This window comes from Phyllostomus hastatus, unplaced genomic scaffold, assembly GCF_019186645.2.
Source record: "Phyllostomus hastatus isolate PE091 unplaced genomic scaffold, TTU_PhHast_1.1 phas_scaffold_501, whole genome shotgun sequence".
Taxonomy (NCBI): domain Eukaryota; kingdom Metazoa; phylum Chordata; class Mammalia; order Chiroptera; family Phyllostomidae; genus Phyllostomus; species Phyllostomus hastatus.
The window spans coordinates 55,867,124-55,893,570 of record NW_025334033.1 but is presented as its reverse complement, the minus strand read 5'-3'; the positions used below and the strand labels follow the sequence as shown (position 1 = coordinate 55,893,570).

Genomic DNA, 26,447 nt, shown 5'->3' with positions numbered 1-26,447 from the left:
ATCTTTAAAAATGTCTCTGAAGAAGTGATGTCTCTGATCTTCTTTATTTCCACAATGAATAATGAGACTAGCCTATTTGTTCATTCGTTCACTTAAGCTTTTTTTTTTTTTTTAACATCACAGTAGTTCCAGGGTTGAATGACAGGGTTTCTGTGTTAGCAGAGCTCACTTCCTGCTTGGGCAGGCATGCAAGGGAATATGTTACAGAAAAGTACACCGTGCATGTGTAAGGAGGAAGGTAGGATTCCTGCACAGAATGTTGTATGGAGGGAGCTCACCCAGCCTAGGGGTCACGGATCAGGAACCGTTCCTCAAGGAACTGAATGCTAATCTGCATCTTGAAGTAGGCATTAGCCAGGTGAAGACAGGGCAATGGAATGTGGGAGGAAAGGCAAAGACAGTTGTGAGGGCAAAGAACTTTGAGGAAAGTGCCAGGAGTTCTGTTTAGTGGGAGAGGGAAGTCAAAGAGATTAGGAACCATGAGGTTGAGAGAAAGGCTGAATTCTTAAAGGATCTTGTAAGTTGTACCAAAGTTTCATGCTGGAGGACAGGAAGAGTCGCTGCAGGGGTTTAATCAAGAGTAAAGAACGTATTTTATTCTGTATTTGGAGCATGGAGAATAAAGCCGTATTTGGAGGATGAGGCATTAATTAATCCAGAAGAGATAAAAAACTGAGATAATTCTGAGCATAGAAATATACATACCAGTACAGAAACATCAATCACTTAACAAATTATTTTTTCTTTCTGTTCTATTTTTAACCACTCAAGAAAGCTTTTTCCCCCACCTTAGTTTTGTCTGCAATTATCCTTTCAATGGTCATTGATTTAAATGTCTGTTAAGGAACAGACATACATAACACTGACTTAACATAGTTTCTAATTTGGTAGGTTTTTAAAATAATTTTTTTGAATTATAGTTGACAAACAATATTACATTAGTTTCAAGTGTACAACATAGTGATTAGACATTTATATAACTTATGAAGTGATCACCCCCAATAAGGCTAGTAACCATCTGACACTTTTTGGTGACATTTAATACGCAGAAAAAATATAACTAATGAAATTTCATCTCTTTATCCCCCTACCATGCCTATCTCAAAGGAAATTTCTGGATCTACCATGTCAGTGGACAGGTCACATTTGAGAAAGTAGCTCAGCTCACACAAAGTTACCTTCATAGAAAGTACAAAGGGTATGTTTGAAAAAGAGTCCCTGATTAGGTTTTGTCAACGATTTGATGAATAGTAGACCAGCAAAGATGATTTCCCATCCACAAAGACTAGAAGGAGAAATACATGTTTTGCAATGTTTATTCTCCAATATAAGATTTTAAAAAGTCCGTTCTTGAATTACTATTAATCTTATCAATATCTGGGGTAAAACTAAGTTCAGCCTGGGTGAGGAGTAGGGAAGATGCAGAAATAGCTCTTTAAAAGGAACGGCTCTCACTTTCATCTTGTACCCAAGTTCTGCTACTTTTTTCTGTGTCATTAATAACATGGTGCCAGCAATCCCAAGCTTCTGGGATTGAGTTTTTACGCATAGCACGCGCGCACACACACAGACCCCTCTGGCCTATTCTCAAGTTCTTTCGTGTACTTAGGTCCACTTTTGCAGCTGCCCTCGGCCTCCGGGACCTACTCTACCCTCTCCTCTCCCAGGTACTTACAGAGTCTGCGTACTGGGCGGTAGGCTGGGAATGTGGTCGATATCCTTGCAGGTGACTCTGAAGTCGTCCTCCTGGTGGCACTCGCAGGGCGGAGAAAGACACCCTTTTCCCCCCAGGCCCCTGGGCATGGCGACAAGCAGCGCCAGTTGCAATAGGGGCATCGGCCTCATGTTCCACGGGTCCAAAGCTATTTCTTCATCCTTCACTATCGTCTCATTCTCAGCCCTCCGCGTTTCGGGTTCCTCAGGCCGCAGGAGAGGGACAAGGGTGGGAGAAGGCTCGTTGGGGTTGTGACTTCAGCACCAAGGAGGAGGCTGGAGAGGGGACAGAAGAGGCTCTCAAGTGTTCTGTTTCTCTAGGCAACTCTCCGGGCAAACAAGCCTGTTGGCTTTACTTTCCCAGCCCAAAGCCACGCAGCCCACTCCGTCTGTTCCCTGACATTTAACACCCGTCCTGGTTGTCCCCACCCTGCTCACCAACCAGGCCCATACGTTCCTCCCATTAGTTCTTTCCAAAGCCTACTTCAGAAGGCCCCTCCTTTCCTGGTCTCTACATCCAGCGGGCCACCTTGCCCTGTGGGTAGACTCCTAAAAGCGCTGCCTGCCAGGATCATCTCCACTTCCTTCCCACACACTCTCTATCTCGACAAAGTCCCTGCGGAATGTCCGGGACAGACGAGGGTCGATCTGCTTCTGTCCTAAGGGAGGCACCTCTGCTGATACCAGCCCGATGTGCAGCTGAAGCCGGGGCGCAACACTCCTGTATGATTTTCACTGTATTCCAACTTCAGCGCAAACCCGGACCGCTTGGCGCAGAGATGCAGCGAGGAGCCACCTGGCAGCGCCCAGCTCGCGTTGCAGCGGGCTGGCAGACTCCTCCAGGCGGCTCGGAACGAGGCTCTGGAGTCATCTGCTGGGGAGAACTGCGAATGGCAGGAACAGTTCCGGCGCCTTGGGGAACTCTTGAGTTCCGCTTTGCGGGATAGATTTGCAACCCGCAGGTAGATTCTGGTCCACCCAGGAATTTTATTGAGGCACACGCTTCCTATCCACCCAGAAGAGACGGAGAGAAAAAGAATACTTAAGTGGTGCACTATCACCTACTCATCATTCTTCACACAGTAGCCAAAAGATAATAATTTAAAATATAAATCAGGTTGTGCCAATTTCCTTCTGAGAGGTCTTCACTTGCTTACTAATTCATCTTGGGGTAAAAAGAACATCAATTCTTCACATACTGTATGATTCCATTTGTATGAATTTCTGGCACAGGAAAGGAGAACTATGGTGATAGAATTCAGAATAACATTTAGGGGAGAATAATCAGAAAAAAACAGGAGAGAACTCACCAGGGTTATGGAAATGTTCTATATATTAATTATACTAGAAATAAGTAAATATATACTCTGTCAAAATTCATTAAATTGTATGTTTTTAGTGGCTTTATTCATAATTACACCAAACTGGAAACAATTCAAGTGTTCCTCCATAAGACAAGGGATAAACAGTGATACACCCATACAGTAGAATACCATTCTTTAATAAAAAAGAAATACAATTAAGAAAAATAAAATTATATGTAAATTTAAAAAATTTAAACCTTTTTTATTGTTGTTCAAGTAGTTTTCTGCCTTTTCCCCATACCCCTCCCCACGACCCCAGCCCTCCTTACCTCCCTCCTCTGTGTCCACCTTCCCTTCATTATTGTCCATGTGTCCTTTATAATTGTTCCTGTGAACCCTTCACCCTTTCCCCCTATAATCCCCTCCCCTCTCCCCTCTGGTCACCGTCAGCCTGTTCTCTATTTCAGTGTCTTTGGTTATATTTTGCTTGCTTGTTCATTTTGTTGAATAGGTTCCTGTTAAAGGTGAGATCATATGGTATTTGTCTTTGACAACCTGGCTTATTTCGCTTAGCATAATGCTTTCCAGCTCCATCCAAGCTGTTGCAAAGGGTAGGAGCTCCTTCTTTCTTTCTGCTGCATAGTATTCCATTGTGTAAATGTACCACAGTTTTCTGATCCATTCATTTACTGATGGGCACTTAGGTTGCTTCCAGCACTTGGCTATTATAAATTGTGCTGCTATGAACATTGAGGTACAGAGGTTCTTTTGGATTGTTGTTTCAGGGTTCTTAGGATATAATCCTAGCAGTGGAATTACTGGGTCAAACAGCAGATCCATTTTCAGTTTTCTGAGGAAATTCCATACTGTTTTCCATAGAGGTTGCACCAGCCTGCAATCCTACCAACAATGCAGTAGTGTTCCTTTTTCTCTACAACCTCTCCAATGCTTGTTTCTTGCTTTGTTTATTATGGCCATTCTCAACGGTGTGAGGTGGTATATCATTGTAGTTTTAATTTGCACCTCTCTGATGGCTAGTGATGCTGAGCATCTTTTCATATGTCTCTGGGCCCTCTGTATGCCCTCCTTGCAGAAGTATCTGTTCAGGTCTCTTGCCCATTTTTTAATTGGGTTGTTTGTCTTCATGGAGTGGAATCATGTGAGTTCTTTATTTATTTTGGTAATCAAACCCTTGTTTGAGGTATCATTGGCAAAAATGTTTTCCCATACTGTTGGTTCTCTTTTCATTTTAATGCTGTTTTCTTTAGCCATGCAGAAGCTTTTTATTTTGATGAGATCCCATTTGTTTGTTCTTTCCCTTATGTACCTTGCTCTAGGGGACATATCAGTGAAAATATTGCTGCATGGAATATCTGAGATTTTCCTGGCTATGTTCTGCTCTAGGACTTTAATGGTATATGTAAATTTTTTAACCTGACCAGTAACGTCCCACTATAGGGGTTGGTTAGCTTTTCTTGTAAAGAATCAGATAGTACATACTTTAGGCTTTGTGGGCCACAGATCATCTTTGTCATGTCTCCTTCTCTTTATATAAACCTCCACAGATGTAGAAGTCATTCTCAGCTTGTAGTCTGTACCGAAATAGGCCTCAGGACGAATTTGACCTGGAAGCCACAGTTTGCTGATTCCTGGCCATCAAGGTCCAGCCCTTACTCAACTGCGTAGTCTCATTTCACAAGATGCTCCCCTGTTCTCTGCATTCAGCCACTTTGCTGGACCTGGGACAAGACAAGTTGTCATCTCTGGGCCTTTGCTACTGCTGAACTCTATGCCTGGAACAATCTGTGCCCAGATCTTCACATCTCCAAGTCTTACCATATTTTTTGGACTATAAGACACACTCCCCCCCACCCTACTTAAATTTGGGGGGGAAAGGGGAGTGTGTCTTATAGTTCAAATGTAGCTTACCTGGCTCACTGTGGGAGGGTGGGGTGGTGGTGGCCTATGTTATTTATGTTATTAAATATTTTACCACGTTTTTTGCTTCAAAATTTTTTCCTTATTTTCCTCCTTTAAAACCTAGGTGCTTCTTATGGTCTGGTGCATCTTATACTCCTAAAAATAAGGTAGTTTAAATATCACTTCTTTAGAAAGGTTTTCCCTGAAAATCTTGTCTAAAGTAATGATCCTCTATCACATCACCTATTTCACTGTTTCCAAAACACTCATCACTGATTATTATTATTGATGAGTTTACTTATTTATTGCCCGTGTCTTGCTGCTCTCCCATCACTACTATCAAAATGTATGATCCATGAATACAGAAACCCTGCTGATTTTTTGTCACTGTATTCCTAACGCTAAGAAAAAATGCCCAACTCCGAGTTAGTAAAGAATAAATGTTGAATGCACATGTTTGCAAAGCCTATATTAGTTATTGGTTGCAACATGATCAATACTCCCCCCAAAGATACTTACAACAACATTTATTATCTTGAAGTTTCTGTGGAGAAACTTGGGAGTAGCTTAACTGGGTCCTTCTGGTTCAAGGCCTATTGTTAGGTTGTAAACAAAATGACAGCTAAGGGCTGCAGTTATCTGATAGCTTGGTTGCAAGCTCCCTAAACTCACTTACTCTAGTAGTTGTTTTGTAGTTTCTCTCAATCATCTATAAATTGAATCGTCTGAAAATGGACAGTTTTACTTTTTTCCTTTCCAACCTGGGTGCTTTTCATTTATTTTTCTTCTCTGATTGCACAGGTTAGAACCTCCAGACAAGTTTGAACAGAAAGAATAAAGGCAGACATATTCATCTTGCTCATAATCATAGGGGGAAATAACTTTTCATCATTAAATATGAGGTTACCTCTATAGTTTCCATAGGTGCATTTTATTAGGTTGAGAAGTCTTCCTTCTGTTTCTTATTTGTTTAGTATTCTTAAGCAGCAACGAGTATTAGGTAAAATGCTTTTTCTACATCTGCTGAGGTGAGTTAACATTCTTCTTTTTTAGTTTGTTCATGTGATAAATCACAGTGATTGATTTTTGAATGTTAAATCCATCTTGTACCCCAGGGACAAATCCTACTGGATAATGATGTATTAAGTTTTTTAAAATGTATTCTAGGATTAGACTTGCTAAAATTTTGTTTAGTGGTTTTGCATGTATGTTCACAAAGGAAAAGGATCTGTTATTTTCTTGTTTGTAGTATTTTGGTTTAGGGTTTTTTGTGTTTTTTTTTGTATCAGGATAATTCTGCTACCATAGGATGAATTAGGGAATAGCCTCTCCTCTTTAAATTTCTATGAGTTTGTATATGAATCAATATCATTTTTTATTTTAAAAAACATTTTTAAAAGATTTTATTTATTTATTTTTTAGAGACAGAGGAAAGAAGGAAGAGAAACATTGATGTGTGGTTGCCTCTTGCATGCCCTGCACTGGGGACCCAGCCTGGAACCCAGGCAGGTGCCCCGACTGGGAAATGAACTGGTGACCCTTTGGTTCACAGGCTGGCACTCAATCCACTGAGCCATGCCAGCTGGGGCTATCATTTTTTTCTTATTTTGTAGAATTCACCAGTAAAGCTCTCTGAACCTTGAGGTTTACTTGTTGAAAGGTTTTTAACTACAAATTCAATTTCAAAAAAGAGATGAAGGAGTGTTTATTGTAGCCTCTTTGTGTCTTTATATTTAAAGTACATTTCTTACAAATTAGCATAGAGTTGGGTAATGCTGACAATACTTATCTTTTATTTGGATTGCACGGGACATGTATGTTTGGTGTTATTGATATTAGTTTAAATTCATAATCTTGCTACTAGTTTTCTATTTGTTCCACCTACTTTTTATGCCTTTCCCCCACATTATTCAAAGCTTCTTGGGTAAATTCAGGAATTTTTATGATTCCATTTCACCTTTTTTGTTGACTCTTAGCTATAACCCTTTGGTTATCTTAGTGGTTGCTTCAGGGCTTATGGTTTACATGTTTAAGTTATGAGAGCCTATCTTCAGTTGATATTACACTACTGTGTGTGTGGTTTAAGAACCCTGCAAGAGTATTACTTCCATTTCTCCTCAGCGTTATGCTTCCGTTGCCATACATTTTGTCTATACGTAAGTTATAAGCTCTATGATACATTGTTATCTTTGTTAAGATAGTGAGTTATCTTTTAATAAAATTTAAATCATAAGAAAAGATGCATATACTTTTCATTTAATTATCTTTTCTGGGGTTTTTCATTCACTAGTATAGATTCACATTTTCCACTTACATCACTTTGCTTTTGCCTGAAAGACTTTCATGAACATTTCTTGTATTACAAATCTGCTAGTTATGTGTTATTCCATCCTTTATGTGTATGAACAAGTGCAAATTTTGCCTTCATTTTTAAAGGGTATCATTGCTATGTACAGAATTATAGATTGGAAGTGTTTTTACCTTTCAGTACTTTAAAAATATTGCTCCACTATCTTGTTACTTGTTTCCAAGGACAAATATTCTATGATAATTTTCTTTTTTCTATTGTAACATGCTTTGTTTCTCCCTCAGGAGGCCTTTAAGGCTTTAGTTATCAGTGGGTGAAAGTAGTGTGTCTTGATTTACTTTTCTTCATATTTCTTATGCCTTATTTCAAGGTTCTTGAATTTTTGCATTTATGGTTTCCATCAATATTGGAAAAATTTCAGCCATTATTTCCCCCTATATTTTCATGTCCCCTTATCTCTCTCTCTCCTCTTTTTGGATATTCCAATTATTCCATTTATATTATTAGGCTGATTAAAATTGTCTTACAAAAAACTCATTGACACTTTTTTTATTAAAAAATTCTTTCTGTTTTTCATTTTGGATAGTTTCTCTTGCTATGTTTTCAAATTCAGTATTCACTTTTTTCTGAAATTGTTAATCTGCCAGCAATTCCATCAGAATGTTTTTTATGTCAGGTGAAATTCTCGTGTCTAGAAGTTCAGTCTGGGCCTTTTTAGGCTTGCTCTGTCTCTGTGTAACTTCTGACATCCAACACGGTGTGTATTAGTTTCTTAGGGCTGCTGCAGCAAAGCACCACATACTTGATGGCTTAAATCAACAGAAACAAATTCACTCACAATTTTGGAGGCTAGAAGTTCAAAACTCAGGTGTTGGCAGGACTACTCCCGCTGAAGGCTCTAGGGGAGATTCCTTCCTTGCCTCTTCCTAGCTTCTGATGACCGCCAGCAGTCCTTGGTGTTCCTTGGGTAGCGTCACCCTGGTCCCTCCTCTGTCATCACAAGATATTCTCTCTGCATATCTCTGTCCTAGATTCCTGCTTCCTACAAAAACACCAGCCACTGGATTAGGACCCTTCCTAGTTCAGTATGACCTCAATTTGAACATCTGCAAAGACCCTGTTTCCAAACAAGGACATTCTCACAAGCACTGGATGTTAGAACTTCAAGATATCTTTTTGGGGAACACAATTCAACCCCTTGCAATGTCCTTGTTTGATCATTCTAACACCTTTATCAGTTCTAGGTAAGTTTGGGTTGGTTGATTTTTCTCCTTAAAGTGAGTTGCATTTTTCTTCTTCTTTCATGCCTAATAATCTGTATTTGAATTGCAGATGTTGTAAGTTTTACCTCTTTTGGTACTGGGTTATTTGTTTTCATAGAAATATTTTTGAGATTCGTTATCAGATGTGGTGAGGAAACAGTAATTTAACTTGGAAACAGTTTGATATTTTTGGATCTTGCTTTCAAGGCTCGTGAGTGGGACCAGAGTAGCATTTGATTTAGCACTAATTATTCCCCACTCCTGAGGCAGGGCTCTTCTGAGCACTCTACATAATATTCTATAAATTAGTAAGTGTTTCCATTTGGCTGGTGGGAATACTCACTACTCCTGGTCCTGTGTGAGTGACAGGCACTTTTCCTCCAATCTCATTAGATGCTTCTTTCTCCAGCCTCAGTTTCTCCACATACTCTGCTGAATACTCCAAGGAGACCCTTCATAGTTCTTCGGAGTTTTCTCTTTATGTAACTCTTTTTTCTCTATTAGTTTGTCCAGCCACATTGGTCTTCCCAAACTCTCATCTCTGTCTTCTCAATTCAAAGCACCCACTGAGCTCTGCCTGGCTTCCTTCTCCTTGAGCCATGGCCTGGAAACTATCTCAAGGCAGGAAGTTTTGGAGATCACGAGCCTTACCTTATTTGTTCCCTGTCTCTCAGGGGTCACTTTATCTGATGTCTTTTGCCTTTAAAAGCATTGTTTCATATATTTTGCCTGCTTTTTTTTTTTTTAATTCTGGTGGGAGGGAAAATCTGCTCTCTGTTTCTATGCGAGTACATCTTCGCTGGAAACATAAATGGCATGCCAAACTCTGTAACGTTTTAATCATGAAATTGGCTCAGTGGTGATCATAATATAGGTAAAATCTCCTATGTCTACCAGTTACGGTTCAGGAAAGTGGATCCAGCCTTCAGGATAACCATGTTCTAATAACCTGGTCAACAAATTGCTATGATAATCAACAAGGTGATTTTCTTTCTTTAGCATAACTTTTAAACTGGGGCAAATAAACATATGAGAAGATGAGTCTGTTTAAGTAAAGAGAAAAGTGTTTGTACTTGGATCCATTGAACACACAAAAAATGCTTTTAAAGATAAGAGATAAATGAGAACAGCTAAGAACATTACTTTTTCCTCCTTGTAGAAGAATCATTAGCATGGTCCAGATATCAGAAAGTGACATTTAGCAATGGATTCTTCTGTTTCCACCCCCCAGAAAGATACCTATTAAAGTGGACCTTACGCTATATGACTTAGCTACACAAAATGTTTTGTAGTTTTAAATTTGTACATTAATAATTGTTCATTTTGACCAAAATGCAAACAAATTGCTGTGTTTTATATTTGTAATGCTCTTGACAGTGACAAATACTATAATTAGTAAGTGTGTGGCTGAAAAGAATATTATGGGATCAATGGTATACAATGAGTGGCTGAAGATGATTCTTTGAGCAGCGGCCAATACCCTTCTTGCAACATTTTGTTTCTTATTTTGGCGATTCTAGATTTGCAGTTAGCTTGGAAAGATGATGCAAGAGGAATCAAAACCATTTCTGATGGTTTTGTGCTGGTGTAAACAGAGTGGCTTTCACGACTCTCTAGGTTCAGAGAGAATTTTGAGTAGCTCCGATTAGGATATTGGAGATATCTCTTTAACCTTACACATAGCATGCCACTTTGGTGCTCCGTCTTTCTTCTTGTCACTTATAAGTAACTGTCTGGTGATATTATAAGGAGGCTTGATTATCTGTGGTGGTTAGATAGAACCAAGCTATGTCAAATGGTAGAGAAGGCATTACTTGTGCTGGGCAATCACTGGGCAAAATACAGGCTGTACTCTTTTCATGCCAATAGGAGGACGGTCAGGTTCAGGCTATGGACAGTACTTGTCTGAATCGTGGCCGAGCAGTCTGTGGACATGGGCTTTCCTCTAATACCTTTGGGTCTGCACCCACCTCCCCCCACACTCTCCAACTCCTCTCTCTGGGACCCCCTTTTCTATTTCTTATCACATTCCCAGCCAAGAATCCCTTTTATTTTGGGGGACTGATCTTTTTCATATTTTCTTATCTCTGAGCAACATGAGAGCAGAAACTATGCCATCTCCTTGTTCTCACTGCATTTCTAGTGTCTAATACAATATCTGAATCCTAGAAAAGTTCAGCATATATTTGCTGAATTAATTGAATGAGTACAATTGTTTTGAAAAAGTTAAAATGTTAACCAAAATATGAAGTTACTCATATGCTTTCACATGCATATGAGACAATTTAATGGGTGTTCTTAATTTTGTTCACATTTGTGGCAGATAGTGTGTATTCTCGAACACAGCTGTGACTAAGCAGCTCGAAGATAGATGCAAATACATAGATAGGTCCTTAAAATAATTATTTCATGTTCAAACTTGTTGTAACATCTACCTCCCAGTGTTGGCTGACCAGAAAAAATATTTGAATGGTTCTAACATATCAAATTATGATATGTCATATTTATGTGTCTGTGTGTGTGAGAGAGAGAGAGAGAGAGAGAGAGAGAGAGAGAGAGAGAGAGAGATAGATAGATAGATAGATAGATAGATGAAAGGAGGATGGGAATTTTAAAAGGCTAGGTCCCTGCGTTTGAGAGGCTTCTAGTGTAATGTAAGGACCTGCTGGGGAATGGATCATTACAGCACACAATTATGAGAAGAGGGACCTGTGTCATTTAATGTGATCTAGCTGTTCTTGAGAAAGCCAGGAAAGAAGCTTCACAGATAAAGTAAAATTTGCCTTCAGCCTCCACAAGGAAAACATCAATGGCTTTTTTTGGTAGAGCAGAAGGAAAGAACCATCTTGATGACTAATTTGGATTTTCACTTCTTAGCCTTTCCAAAGCTCAGTTCTTTGTTGAGTTTTTTTACAATGACCTTTTCCTGGTTGAAACCGACTTCTCTGAGGGGAAAATGTCTCTCTCATGTTCCAGATATAGTGAGGAGGTGACACCCTAGCAGCAATCATGAAGCGACATCCCCATATTCTATTTTTGGCTTGTCAGTAATGAGCTACGAGGTCTTATGCGAGTCATTTACTTTATCCAGGCCTAAAATGTTTGTGTAGATAATCTGTTCTGTTCCCTTACAGTTCTAAGAATTTGTGAGCCAGAAGACATTTGGCTCTGGCAGTAAGGGGATTTTTACACATGACTGCTAGAAATTACACCTGCCTGTTCCCTAAGGAACAGAAAGCTAGTCTATGTTAGTATCATAACTATTTTGATTTTTTCTTTTTAAAATAGTAAAATAAATATTTTAGACTTTTCTGATTAAATTATACGCTGGGCCAAGGCAGGTCTCTAATTCCTGGGGCGGGCGGGGGGGGGGGGTGGCGAAGAGAAGAGGGCAAGAGGGCATGCCCTGGGGCCACTAGTGGCAACTAATCCGGCTTCTTCCGGGAGAATCACGAGAAGACAGTCGTGTGGCATCTTGGGACTTGCAGTTTATTTTAGGGCTGCTGCCCCTTAGTAATTCTTTGTTTTGCGGATGATACAGACTACAACTCCCAGAGGGCCAAGCGCCACCAGTGGGGCCCTGTACGCTCGCTGCGGCTAGGCGGCTAGTTTAAGTTGCCATAGCTGCGAGTCAGGGCAGAGCACTGTCGGTTGCGCCGCCGCGTCGGGTCCGTATCACCTTCTCGGTCACAGGTGGCCGTGGGAGCCGGGCGGGCCTCGGCGATGATCCGGCATTAAGGATCTGGGACTCTCCTCTATCTCAGGTACCTTCCCCCAAGCTCCCCCTGGCCTTTTCTTTACCACTTCCCTGTCTTGTAGATGTTTTAAGTCCCACTTCTCCATGTCCCATGGGTGGGGACAGTGGCCGCGCGGAGATTTGGAGTAGGGCGGTGGCTGGGTAGAGTGTGTGCCAAGGTCGGGAGAGACGGCATGCCTGGCATCCAGACGCCCCCTCCCTCAGCATGGGTATCCGCAGTCAGGTGTTTGCCAAGTTATCCAGGGAATTTGAACTTCGTTGTCCTCTTGCGAGTGGCTAGTCCTGCCGCTAGCAGCCACGAAGCCTAAGCTGTCAAGGAGATCAGCCTCATTTTGGAGATTATTTCCTGGCCTGCGATATAACTTGCCGTTCTATACCTGTTCTATATCACAAAAGTTTGCTACTCTGGGAACGCTCTATCAGTCTTTCCTATGCCAACATGGGAGTTGCCATAATGTTAACAGTCCCTGGTTTGTGTTATTTCGTGGGGACACCCGACACGTTTTGATGGGGCTCAGTCACTTCCGTAGACTTCTTTTAGAACCTATTTGTAACGTTGTTTCAGAAATTATGTGAAGTATCTAGAACAGGGCCTGGCACATTGCAAGTGCTCAGTATTTTTTATTTATTTTTATTAATTATACAGAACAGTGCTCTCAAATAGAAATATTTGTGAGCCACACATACAAGTTTAAATTTTCTAGTACCCACATTATGCCAGTAAAAAGAAACTGGTGAAATTAATTTCAATAATTTATTTAGCACAATGTATCCAAAATGTGTTAATTTCAACATGTAGTCAATGTGTAACTTATTGAGATATTTTAAAACTCAAAAGATTTTTTTAAATGGTTAAAAGTCTTCAAAATCTTGTATTTTACACTTACAGCACATGTGAATTCAAACTGGCCAGATTTCAAGACCTCTCTAGCCACATATGGCTAGTGACTACCGTATTGTGCAGTTTAGATTCAAGATTAAAACTTTGGCAGCTTCATATTGGCACAGAGAAATTGGGGTTTGTTTGTGACTCGACTCTTGGGGTGAGGGTTGCTGCTTTTCTCGAAGAGCCAAGTACACATAAAACCTCTGCTCTCAGCATGTCCTCTCTGCCATTTCAAGACATGTCACTTGAACGCTCCACAGTTTATTTTGATGAGCTTTTCCAGAATACTTTTTTCTTGAAGTAGCTTATAGATGTAGTCCCAGATCTACTTTTTATGCGGACAACTACCAGGTCTCTGGATATGTTTCTGTGTATTCTTATACAGTGCTTTAAAACCAGTCACAAAGAGTTGAAAATATTTCTGTTCACAGCTCTTTCTTACAACCAAAGGGATTTTACTTATTTAATCGTGATACTAGATGTGGGAAGAACTGAGCAGCTTATAAAATATTTCCTTTAAGGGGAGCAAGCATATAGTGTGTTAACTGGCTTAGAAATTCAATTGGGTCATTACACTCAGAAGAGACATGTTAAATTCATTACTTGATTTAGTTACCCCCTGATAGACATGCAGAGAGAGAGAGAGAGAGAGAGAGAGTACTTTTAGCTAGACTTGGGCTTCAATTCACACTGCATGATCTAGCCAGCCCAAGGGGAGACCAGGTATGGGCAGGAGTGCCAGTGAGGAGTAGGCTGGCTGGGCACTTGGGTGTGAAGAATGAGTTCACTGAGGTTTTTGCATGACCCAAGGAGCATGTCCTTTGTTCTCTGATATGCCATAAACTGCACATAGTGAGGGTGAGCTTATTTTCATGTTCTATTATTTAAAAAATTTAAAGTTGTGGGTGTGTTTTACCCCTTGTTTTATTTATCTGTAGGTGGTTTGGGGAAAGTGTAAGGGCAATCAAAGATCATCACCTTGACTAGGCCTTTTGCCCCGAACCTCATGAAGAGATGATAGGAGGCAGACATATGTGCCTGAGAAGAGCACTGAGCTCAGTGGAGAGCAACACGGAGATTTGGGGGTGTGCTTTGTAAGTATGCTTTCTCCCTGCGTTTATGAGATAACAAAGTTTTGCATATTTATAGTGGAAAAGAATATGTCAACAAATAGTCTTTTAAGGGCGCAAGAAACCCCTTTCTCACAGTGTAGTATAAAAATTAAGTAGAATGCTTGTGCATGGAGTGGTATAAAAATTCAGGGGAAGAAACTAGATATTTTAACAAAAGCAGATGCAGATGTTTCTATTAGACAAGTATTTCAGAAGCTGTTTTGTGCGGGCACAGTAATAGGCACCTTTTGTGTGTTACATTCATAATGGTTTTATTATGCTAGTCTCCATTTTACAAATGAGGCAGTCAAGGCTCAGGTAGCTTATCTGATTTGCTTGGGATTCTGGAGCCCAAAGAGTGGTTTTCATCCCCAGGTGTTTGACTACAGTGTCAGTCCCGCCCAATGGGAAGAGGCCCCACTCTTGTCTCTGATGGCCCTCCAGTGAGATTTGGTTGACAGTTAGCATTTTTAGGTTAATAGTACCATGTAAGCATGTACCATGCTTAAATCTTACAGTTATTTAACTCTGTGAAGGTTCAAAGGGTTCTGTTATCTTAGTTTTTTCCAAGCTATAATGGTTCTTACATTATTATTGAGGTAAGAGATGGTTATAATTTGTGATTTCTATAAAATGAACATTTTCAACATGAATTGTCATTGATAACAAAGGACTACCCAAATTTTGCAAAGTAGATTTAAAATTCCAGACTCTTTGTAGCATTTTCATACTGCATTTTGATAAAGTTCACTCAGACATATAGAGGAGACCTACTGGGGCCTTGTAATAACAGTTTCCAAGATCTATGCTGTACTAAGTTCTTAGAATTAAAGAATTTTAAAGCTGGAGGAGCCTGATAGGATCATATAAACACAGATTGTCAACTGCAATCTTGACACATTTGTGAATAATATAAAAATATTATAGTAGATTCAGTAGTATTCATATAATAATGTCACTGGGTTGATTCTAATATGAAATGTTTTGGTATATTCATGTTATTCTGTAGTGTGTTTTTTGTTTCTTGCAATAAGGTATTATTTGCATGTCAGCACATAAAATTCTACCATGTCTCTTTTAACTGCTATATAGTATTTCAGTTGACTGCATTTAATGTATCCCTTATCAGTAGATTTGTAGCTTTTTCTTAATTTTTTTTAACTTCTATAATTCTAGCCCTGGCTGGCATAGCTCAGTGGATTGAGCGCGGGCTGCAAACCAAAGTGTTGCAGGTTCGATTCCCAGTCAGGGTACGTGCCTGGGTTGCGGGCCATGGCCCCCAGCAACCACACATTGATGTTTCTCTCTCTCTCTCTTTCTCCCTCCCTTCCCTCTCTAAAAATAAATAAATAAAATCTTAAAAAACTACTATAATTCTGCCATGCAATTCTGTACATACATATACACATGGGACGTATACATACATCTTTTACATACATCTTTTGTTTTCTTAGGATAATATACAGGGTGGTGCAAAAGTAGGTTTGTGATTGTGAGTATGCGAAACAGTTTGTTCTTATATTGTTATTTGTTAATTATTTTATTTTTTTCCCTACAAACCATTGTAAACCTACTTTTGCCGAACTCTGTACATAGAATCTCTGGGTCAAAATAGATGCATATTACTTATATTTTACTTGTCTCACCAGATTGTTCTCCAGAAAAGTTATATATTTTATTTAATATTCATACAGCAAGGTGTGCTCTTGTCAACCCTGGAGGTGAGAGCTCTTTTTTTCCTTTTTCATTTATACAAAACAGATAAATAAGAATATCATAATATTATCCTAATGTTCAATTCTTTAATCAGTAAAATAAAGTGTGTTATGTATTTGTTAGGGCCATATGCATTCTGTGAATTGCCTGTTTATATATCCAGTACTTACCTGGTCACCATACATAGTTATTACAATATTATTGACTGTATTTCTTCTGCTGTACTTTATATCCCCGTGCCTGTTTTGTAACTGCCAGTCTGTACTTCTCAGTCCCTTCATCCTTTTCACCCAGTCCCCAGCCCCTCTTCCATCTGGCAGCTGCCAGTCTGTGTTCTGTATCTATGCGTCTGTCTCTGTTTTGTTTGTCTGTGTTGTTCTTTAGATCCCATGTGTAATTGAAATCATACGGTATTTGTCTTTCACTGACCGACTTATTTCATTTAGTTTAATACCCTCTAGGTGAGATGAGGAATTTTATAGACTGTAGAAAGAAGGCAAAAGCTCAATGGCGGGAGAGTGAAGGCTATAAATTGGCAAAACGGGTATGCTTATGAACAGCAGTTGGTACATGGAAAGAGTACTGAGAATAGTCCCAGATGATAAAGAACCTAGATAATTTGGAGTGTAGTGCTTTATAGTACAGATAGATAACAATCGAGGAATGCAGGTAGCTGCAGATGACAATAATGAATTAAAATGATTTGCAGTAATTCAATCAGGGCTTCTAGGTTTGATTCAGTTGTTTTAACATATGCATTTAAATGGATTTGAAATATTTATCCTTGTTTTCTCTGTAAAAGACATTATCAAGTGTTCATATTTATACTGTTAGTTTAATCCATATTGTTTGAGGATGTAAGATAATTAATCTAGGCATTTCCCACAAGAATCATTTCACCCAACAATTATTTACTTAGTACTAATTGCAAAGTCCTCTTCTTTGAAATTTATCTCTGGATTAATCAGACAGGACAATAAGGAAATTTGATTGTAAATTTATTTAAAAATTTTCCAACTACATGGCAGGTACTATGCTAGCTGTTGAAATACAACTACGGATAAAATAAATGGAGTCTCTGGTAAGATTTTGAGTCTGGGGGGGAGACAGACAGTAAAAAAACCAATTAGCAACCTCAGGACTGTGATGAGTTGGTATCCACTGTGGATACTTGGTCCAGGGTAGGGGTGCTGGCAGTGAAGGACGGCTTTCTAGGGGAGGTTTCCTGTGAGTTGAGGCTTGAAAGAAAAGAAGAAGTTAGACAAGGGAAAAGAAGTGAAAAGAATGTTCCAGGCAGTGAATCCAGCTTAGGTTTTATGACAAGGTGAGCATGACATATTTGAGGAATTGAAAAAAAATTCTGTGGCACAAATAATTATATTTCATGAAGATGTTTAATAAATGTCTTGCTGTAATTATAAAGTGATACACATGCAGAAGAAGGAAAGATCACTTCTGGCTGGAGATGGAAGGCTTTCCTGAGACTGTATTTATTGAGCTATGCCTGGGAAGATGAGTGAAGCTTAAGTCGGTGGTGATAGTAGACAGCAAAAGGCATTCCAGCCAGAACTAATGACATTAATGAGGGATGGCGGTGGGAGAAGACTAGCTGGTCTTATGTTTTCTGTGGTTCTTTCGTTAAGACATAGGTGGCTGGCTGAGGATCTTGAATTCCTGATTCAAGAAGCTAGGCTCAGTCATGTGGCCAGGGGAGTGTCGATGAAGCTGGAATGTATAGGAAAAGATTCAGAGTTAGAGAAACCATTTTGGTGGCTAGGAATGAGTTAAGAAAAGTCCTGAATTTATGAATAGTGCCGGTGGCAATGAGAAGGATTAAATGGTTAGAAACCTGGACCTTGGAGAAAGGTTCAGTACCCAGCTCTGCTACTTGGTAGCTCAGTAACTGGTATTTCTTTCTTAGCTTCTTTAAGCCTTTTAGGTGTATAGCATGTGACAGTAGTGTTTACCTTGTAGGGTTACTGCATACAGCAATCTGTGATGTTAAGGCATTAGTTATTCAGCAATATTTCAACTTTTGTTTTTTGAAGGTTTTTGTAATGAGGTTCTTAACAGGAGTCTACATTCATTTACTTCCAATAATGAAATTTCATTATAAATGGATTTCTTTCTAATCCTATATCTTTAAAAATATTTATGTATACAGTTAAAAATATTCCAGGAAACAGTTCACGATAAGGTCAAAGTTAAGAACTCCAATTACCTTTAAAAAATTTAGAACTTATTATATTTTGGAAAGAATATGCCAGTTCTGTTTATTTACTTTTAAAATTATGAATAAAAATACAGTTGAGAATATTTTGCTAAGTGAAATAAGTCATCCAGAAAAAGCCAAGAACCATAATTTCACTCATACGTGAGATATAAAACTGAAATTCACAGACACAGACCACAGTATGGTGGTTACCAAGGGAAAAAGGGTGTAGTAAAGTGTGAAGAGGGGCAAATATACGGTGATGGAAGATGATTTAACTTTGGGTAGGCATACAATGCAATGTACAGATCATGTATCATAGAAATATACACTTGAAACCTATATAATCTTATTAACCAATGCCACGCCAATAAATTTAATGAAAAAGAATAAGAAATACAAAACTCTTGAATAAACATGTCAATTAGTTCAATAAAATGTATTTCAGTTCTTTATTACAGAAGACCTAAAGAAAAGATCTAAATATATAAAGTAAGAGTCGGGGAAGGAAGAAATATGGGAACTGAGAAACAGTGTAAGAAAAAGAAATAGATAATACATGTACACCAAAAAGAATAGCTTTAAAAAAAATGTAAGGTTTTAGGATATGGTTTCTGGGAAAAAATAGGAGTACTTTTTTGCCTGAAAGAGGTTGTAAATATTCTTAACAAGAGAAGGAGTTATTTAAAAGACATCTTAAAATAGCTGTAGAAAGTTGGACTTATAGCAGATTTATGTATTAAATCCTTTATATCTTGTATCCATTATAACAAATCTCTTGTCCTAAGTAAACAAGTACATATGGCATACTCTGACATTAAAAGCATTTCTTGGGATGGGGGTGATAAGAAATATGATAGGGAAGGGCAAAGAAAACATTTCAGTGATTGGGCAATATATTTGGAATTTACACAGTCCTTTTACACCTAAAAATGTGTTGGAGCCCTCGCTGGTGTGGCTCAGTTGGTTGGAGCATTGTCCTGTAACCGGAAGGTCGTGGGGTTGGTTTCTGGTCAGGGCACGTGCCCATGTTGTGGGCTCAGTCCCCTGTTGGGGCACGTGCTGGAGGTAGCCAATAGGTGTTTCTTGCATATCTCCCTCTTTCTCTCTCTCTCATAAAATAAACCTTTTAAAAAATGAAAATGTAGTGGAAAAGCCCTGGCTTAGAGATGAGAGATGAGTTCTAGTTCTGTTCCTGTAACTTTTTAGCAAAGCAGTCATGGACAAGTATTTTACTCAGAGCTTTGTCTTTCTTTAGTAGCAAAAGTAAAGGGTTGTAATTATATCAACTTTATAGGATTTAATGGAGATCAAAAGAGTAAATGCTAAAGAAAATGCTTTGTAAGCTATAAAGCAATGTGCAAATGCAAGGTATAAATAGCAATAAGAAATATTTCCCTCTCTTAAAATTTTTAGTATTGTTTGTTCACTAGGGAAGTCAAGAGGAGTTTGTTTATACCTTAAAAACTAGAAGGGAGAAAACAAGTATTATGCTTTATAACATATTTAAGAAACAGCTTCTTTCTCATGAAAATCTTAATGCTGTAGGGAACAAATAGCCCCAATTGCTGTTTTTGATTGCTAGATTTTTTTCTCAAAAATTGCTAGCCTGTCATTTGTTATAGCGATTGCTTATGTTTATTTTGTGTGTCCTAATTTGCATTTGTCCCTCTATTAACCCCACCATTAGAAGACAGTCTGAAAATAACCTGTTTTCTCAGGGAGAGTAGTTTTTTTAAAAGATTCTATTTATTTATTTTTTTAGAGAGGAGGGGAAAGGAGGGAGAAAGAGAGGGAGCGAAACATCAGTGTGTGGTTGCCTCTCACATGCCCCCTGCTGGGGACCTGGCCTGCAACCCAGGCTTGTGCCCTGACTGGGAATCTAACTGGCGACCCTTTGATTCACAAACCGGCATTCAACCTCTGAGCCACACCAGCCAGGGCCTCAAGGAAAGTAGTTTTGGAGAGGAAACTTCAGGAAATTAGCTATTTTCTGAATCAAATCAAATGATTTATTAGTAAACTACATATTGTCAATGGATTGTCCTTGGTGCCAATTCAGCGCCAACAGGAATCCCCAGTTTGGAGTAGAATGAATACAGTGAAGAAGGAACCTTGATTCAGTGCAAACCAGGTCAATTGTGATACAGCATGGCTGTGATGTGGCCCTGGGGCCAGGCCCTTCCCCAGCTAGATAGCTCTTCTCTGTTCCTTACTGGCCTACTCTGCTCCATGCTGGTCTGCTTTGTACTGTGCTGGCCTCCTTTGTGTTAGTCTGCTCTGCTCCATTCTGTGTTCTGTGCCAGAGTGCTCTGGCCTGCATTGATATGTCTTCTGTGCTCCAGTGAGACATCTTTAGTGTTTTATCTCGGCCAGGGAAATATACTCTTCAGTCTTTGGTGGAAGGGCAAAGTGCATGCTCAGAGCCAGAGGGGAGCTAGCTGATATCCCAGAAGTTTCTGCTCTGGCTCCTGATTGGTTTGTTCTCATGCAAATGAGGGCTCCAAATCTTCATAGTTTGATTGGTCCAAAAGGTACTTTCCTGATTGGTCATAAATGAGCTGCTGTGCTTGGTTGGTGGAGATGTTGATGAGGATATAACTGTGCAGCTCTGATTGGAGAGAAGGCCTCAGTCCCATTGGTTGAACTAGGGTTCCAGGAACTCCTTCATAAGAGCTGGCTCAGATGGCAGAAACAGTGACGGCAGGCAGTTCAATGCAGACTTCTTTCTGAAGTGTAGTATGTGAGAGGTCCCTGTGTAGAAATGGCTGGTAGGCTCTGTTTTTTAAAATTTGAGCCCAACTAGCCACCAGGAGCTCTTCTTCATAGGTATCTTTTTTTTCAGGGTTCACAATATAAATCATTTAGCTTTTGCTGTATAACAAAACATGCAAGGTGTATAACGATAAACAGTTATTGCTTGTACAATGGGTCAGCTGAGCTATCTGCTTATGATTAGACTCATTTATTTGGGTTCAGCTGGCTGGTCAGTGGGTCTGCTGATCTAAGCTGTAAGCTTCTGGTGCAACCCTGTGTCCCACACCTTCCACAGGTTACCCTGGCCATGCACTCTAGGTGATGGAAGAGGCACAGGGTAACAAGTCCAGTGTGTAATCCTTTTTCAAGACTGCTTGTGCCATGTTAGCTAAAATCCTATTGGGCAAAGCAGGTCACATAGCTGAGCCCAGAGGAAGGGGCCTGGTCAGGTAATTCAACCTATAGTATGAGGACAGTGCATATAGGAAGGGGTGAAGAATTGGAGCCAAATTATGCACGGTACTACACTTTTGTTCTGAATTTAGTTTTTGATATATACAATAGTGTGAAAACACTCTAAGTGGTTTGGTTTAAATCAAGCCCTTGGCTGTAGTAGTGTCTTATCCTGGTTTTGGAGTGCACAGGCATGGCTAATATCAAAGTGGTATTACCCAGTTTCCATTCTGGTCTGTAGAGGAATGCATTATGTCTTAAGCATTTAACCTTGATTAATTCTTCCCAAATTGCTGATTTTTAATTAGAGAAACTTCCTTTACAAAAGTGAACTTCTTTTTTCTTGGTTCTTTATCCAGAATAAGGTTGCAAACTCAACTCTAGTAAGTGGGGCCGATCAGGTAGAGGGTGAAGCATGCCTAATAGGGACTTGGGTGAACAGGAAGGTTCATGCCTGGCTCTAGGGCAGCCGTTATTGACGTCCGTGTTGCCATGGGAAAATTTATCCCCGGTGATGCCAGATCTTTGGGTTTTTCAAGGGAAGTAGGCAATTAAAATTTTTATGTGAAATCTATTTGTTTTCAAATTAATATTTTAAAATAGCATAGTATTATTTTCAAATACATGTTAGTTGGCTGGACTTGGTCTATAGTCAGTCTCCCAGTTTTCATTCTCTGATTTAAACAAAATGGTATCAGAAACTCAGGGATTCCAGTCCCATCTTTGTCCAGGCTAACCTCTTGCCCAACCTGGGGCAGTTTGGACAGTCACTAGAGGATGTCTGTCCATCCAGAGGTCTTCAATCTTGTTTGCTGCTTTAGGAATATTGTAGTACGTGCTTCATTTTTAGTCTGCCAGCAAATGCAAGGGTGCGATTCCAGGACTTTACTACAAGTAATACATCCATCACAGGGGTTTCTTAGCATCCATTCTCTGTAAGTTTTCTTTTTTTTTTTTCTTGAGTTTTTATTTGTTGTTTTTTTAAAAATCTTGACATGCTTCTATTTAATTTTGTAAACTGCCTCATTTATTTTAGAAGTATGTGTGGGTGTATGAGTTTAAAATATGTGTCCTTTTGCTTGTGAGAGAGGGAGGGGGTTATTAAATAACTTTCTTTTAAAACTACACTGATTTTTAAACAACTGGTGCATATATAATTATCTGAGCAGCAACTAATTTTTTTCTCTGTGTCTGAATGGCATTTTGTATGCTGCATGGCGTTTTTTTTAGAAATGCCCATGCCCCCTGCTTGGGAGGCCCTGGTTCATGTGACTCTGCTCTTGTTCTCTGAGGAGCTGGAGCTGGGGTGGAGTCTGACCAGAGTCACCCTTGAGATAGAGGTGTGTGTGAGGGGAGGAGGGAGGTGGCGTGGAAATGGATGGCAGCAACAGGAATAAGTGAAACATACAATAAAAAAATCAAATCTAGCATATATGTATCTAAAAATGTTAATTCTGTAAGTCAGAAGTTCTCAAACTGAGGTGCTTTTACCTACCCATGCCCTCCCCACCCCAGGGGACATTTAGCAGCACTGGAGACTGTTTTAAATCCCTTCCATGGTGGAAGGACGCCAGCGCTATGCTTCTTTGTGCCCCTCTAGTTCTTCAGAGACAAAGGGCCTTTTCACTGGATCCTGTTTCCTCCTCTGGTCCGTCCATCAAACTCCTACTCATCCTTCCTGAAGAGTGGAGCTATCCTGGCTCCAGTGCCCTGGCATTTGGTTGTATTACTCAGCTCACTGTAGAGAGCACTTTTACAGCTCTTTCTTTCTTATCAAGGATGCTAACTTAATTTATTTACTTTCACCTTTCATTTCTAATGTAAATGTAATTCAGTAGGTGATGAATGCACAATCTATCTGTGCAAGTTTCTCTTGATTGTTTCCTATGTCTTACATTATCTACTGATTTAACAGAGAATTGGCTGTTGATTTTGATCTTCTATGAACTTACCAAAAGGATTTGAGGAGATTAAGTTACAGAGGAGCATTGATACCAAGAAGCCAGGCACAGCTGAAAATTGTGCATGATAACCTTTCCTGGCTTGTTAACTTTTTCTTTGGAACAATGATGCAAAGCTCTGAAGTCGTGCAGCTGTTGAAATGGCGAGAAGTGCATTATAAAATTTGAACTTGGATAATGATTAAGCTTAAAATACACTCCTCGCCTCCTCAACCCCCTTAAATATCAGCATCATTACCTTGAACATGTCTTTGAGGACGGTTGCATTGGACAGGTACAGCTGAGGCACTTGGAGGCCACAGAAGCAATCAGCTACTTAACATGCACTAGTCAGCCTTCGTGAAATGTCACCCCTGATGCTGGGTGCTTATCTTTTATGGAACAGCTTGCAAATCCTAATTGTTTTAAACTGGCTCTGAGGAAAAGAGACTTGAGAATCAATAAATTACAGCTCTCATACATACAAATGGGCATCATTATAATGAAGACAGTCGGATGGCTTCTTAGGTCAAACAACAATAGAGGTGGGCTTGAGTTTGTAAAGCTCACTGCCAGTCCTCTTATTACAGGGTGAAATGCAGCTTCACTCCCCCTGGTCACCGTGTGTAGGTTTGCACATCCGCGTTCGTTTTTGATGGATAGATCTCAGTGGGAGCGGATTGATGAGGGTTCATTACTTGCTCTGGTGGCGGTATGTCTTCTTTATAAGGTTCATTAAGGCAGAGACAACAGTATTTATGCCTTTAAATACTGATGTGCTGGGAAGAGCTAAATAAACTGTCTTAAGAATTGTACCATCTGGTTTCAGACCCAGGGCTTTCTTTCTCTCACACTGTGGGGACTTTCACCCAAGGTCAACCATCATAGTCCTCTCTAGTCTTGGAAGAAGCTCAGTGTCTGAAAAGCAGACAGCATCAGTATTATTGTTTTCCCATCAATGGGATGTTTTGTTGTACCAGTAGGTGGTAGTAAGAGAATACTTTCTGTTTTTTTTTTTTCCAGTTGAAGGAAATGCCTTTCTCACCTTTAACCAGAATTTAGGTGATTCAGCTTTTTAAAATTGTTCTTTAAGAGTTCCTCACTCATTCTTCAAATTTAGCAACTTCTTCTTACCAACAAATGTCATGCTGAGAAACTTCTTGTGATGATGAGAATGATTTTCTAATCCAACTAAACTTTTTCCTTTTATACCTTTAAAAATAATGATGAAAATATTCCTTGAACATACATAGGTGTTTTTCTATTAGTCTTAATAATTCTTTGAGCTTCAAATTGTAATTGTGATTCAATATCATTCATGAACCATTTTTAATTTGTTTTCCAAAGCAGAATTCGATTGCATAAACTATGCCAGTACACGTTAATGTATTTTCACATAGTCCTTCAACTTTTTAGTTCATTCCATTATTAAGAATGTTTCTTTGAGAGCCAGTTTTTGAATCTAGTAACTCATGTCCTTTGGCAAAATTGCAAAGTGAGAAATATACATAATTTAAAAAGTGTTTTTAACTCATAAACTCATGATAAATGGTTCCTTTGGACAGTTAGTACCCTTGAATGTGAAGCGGAGATGAGCGCTGTGATCCCATTTCTTTAGCTCGTCAGTTGGTGAAAACTAGTGACCTGACCCCACCTAGGCAAATGTGAGGGGACTGGGAAGTATAATCTAGAAGTTGTCAGGGGGGGGAAAGGAAACAACTACCAAGAGAAAGGGAGTTCTGGATGTGTAGCTTTTATTTAAACACATTTTCCAGGTTGTCAGCCTGTTATTAATCTGCTATCTCTGAAGGTCATCTTTATATTTGTTTTTTTTAAGCATACATTGTTTTCCTTTCTGATAATACATTTTCTGTAGAAGTTTCAGGGGAGATAGAAATGTTTAGAAAAATAGAAATCTGCTGTAAACTCTGGATGGTAAGTATACTTTCGCTGCATCCTCTTCCCTTTTTGTCATTACCCCTTCCTGCTCCTCTAATTTTTATACTGGTAATTTACAGTGACTGTAGGGTCACTGCTGCTATTTGGAGGCGGTCTGGTTCCCTCACCCAAATGTCTGGGGAACTCAGATAAGCGGTGTTCTCATAGCCGTGAGACTGGGTCCAGTAAATGGTTCCCGTAACGCTGAGTGGGCTCGCATACGCAGAATCTTGTTGTTATTACATAATATTCTGGCACCATGCCAGCTTTGTCTATATGTAGTATGTAAGGGAGTTAAGACTTCCTGCTGGGGGACAGGTGACATGCAGAGACACGCAGGGACATGCAGGGGGACACGTGGCTTGCAGCGTGTGTGGCTTACCCACTCCTGAATAAAGGCATGTCAGACATCCCAATGGCTCTGTGAACATTCTTCCCTGTGCTCAAATCCCATGAACCTCTCCAGCCTTGAAGGGTTGCAACGCAGTCACGTACAGACTACATGGGATGCTTATTAAAAAACTGGGATTTAGCCCTGGCTGGTGTACCTCAGTGGATTGAGCATGGGCTGCGAACCAAAGTGTCACAGGTTCGATTCCCAGCCAAGGTACATGCCTGGGTTGTAGGCCATAACCCCCAGCAACTGCACATTGATGTTTCTCTCTCTATCTCCCTCCCTTCCCTCTCTAAAAATAAATAAATAAAAGCTTAAAAAAACAAAAAAACAAAAAACAAAAAAACTGGGATTCATACTTTTATCCCTTACATTGTTGTTAAATGTCTCCAGGATCAGGGTGCTTAATGCCTGTGTACTCTTCCGTTGTATGAATGTATTGCATTTTAACCGTTCATTTTCTTCTCATTTGAAATTTAAATTATTTTTATTTTCCTCTATTATAACTTCTCAGTCAACACCCTTAATACACATTTCTGTATGTATTCCAGATGATTCTATTAGGTGAACGTTGAAAATGTAGTTACTTGGTCAAAGGTACAAACTGCTCTTGATATATATGGCTTGTTCCCATTCAGACAAGTTTCGTTAATGTACACATTCCTCGTAGGACAGTAGAGAGGTGCTCTCTGACTTGTAGGGTGACCATAAACATTATTATTTAAAGGAAAACAACTTAATAGGGTAGAAAAGTGTTTCCTTGCTTATTAGGAAG

At 39.5% G+C, this 26,447-nt stretch overlaps 2 protein-coding genes across 5 annotated transcripts in view; one reads left to right on the top strand and one right to left on the bottom strand.

Annotated features, from left to right (window-relative positions):
- The window catches only part of TSHR (thyroid stimulating hormone receptor), an 86,680-nt gene extending 84,601 nt beyond the window's left edge, over window positions 1-2,079 (bottom strand). The window contains exon 1 of the mRNA XM_045823102.1: window positions 1,676-2,079. Coding sequence (XP_045679058.1) covers window positions 1,676-1,845 — 170 coding nt within the window. The 5' untranslated portion in view covers window positions 1,846-2,079. The remainder of the gene's footprint in view (window positions 1-1,675) is intronic.
- Window positions 2,080-12,118: 10,039 nt separating this feature from the next.
- CEP128 (centrosomal protein 128) overlaps window positions 12,119-26,447 on the top strand; it is a 349,655-nt gene continuing 335,326 nt past the window's right edge. For all 4 annotated transcript variants that reach the window (XM_045823801.1, XM_045823799.1, XM_045823798.1 and 1 more), the window contains exons 1-2: window positions 12,119-12,271; window positions 14,089-14,244. The gene's annotated coding sequence lies outside the window, so the exon portion shown is untranslated. The remainder of the gene's footprint in view (window positions 12,272-14,088; window positions 14,245-26,447) is intronic.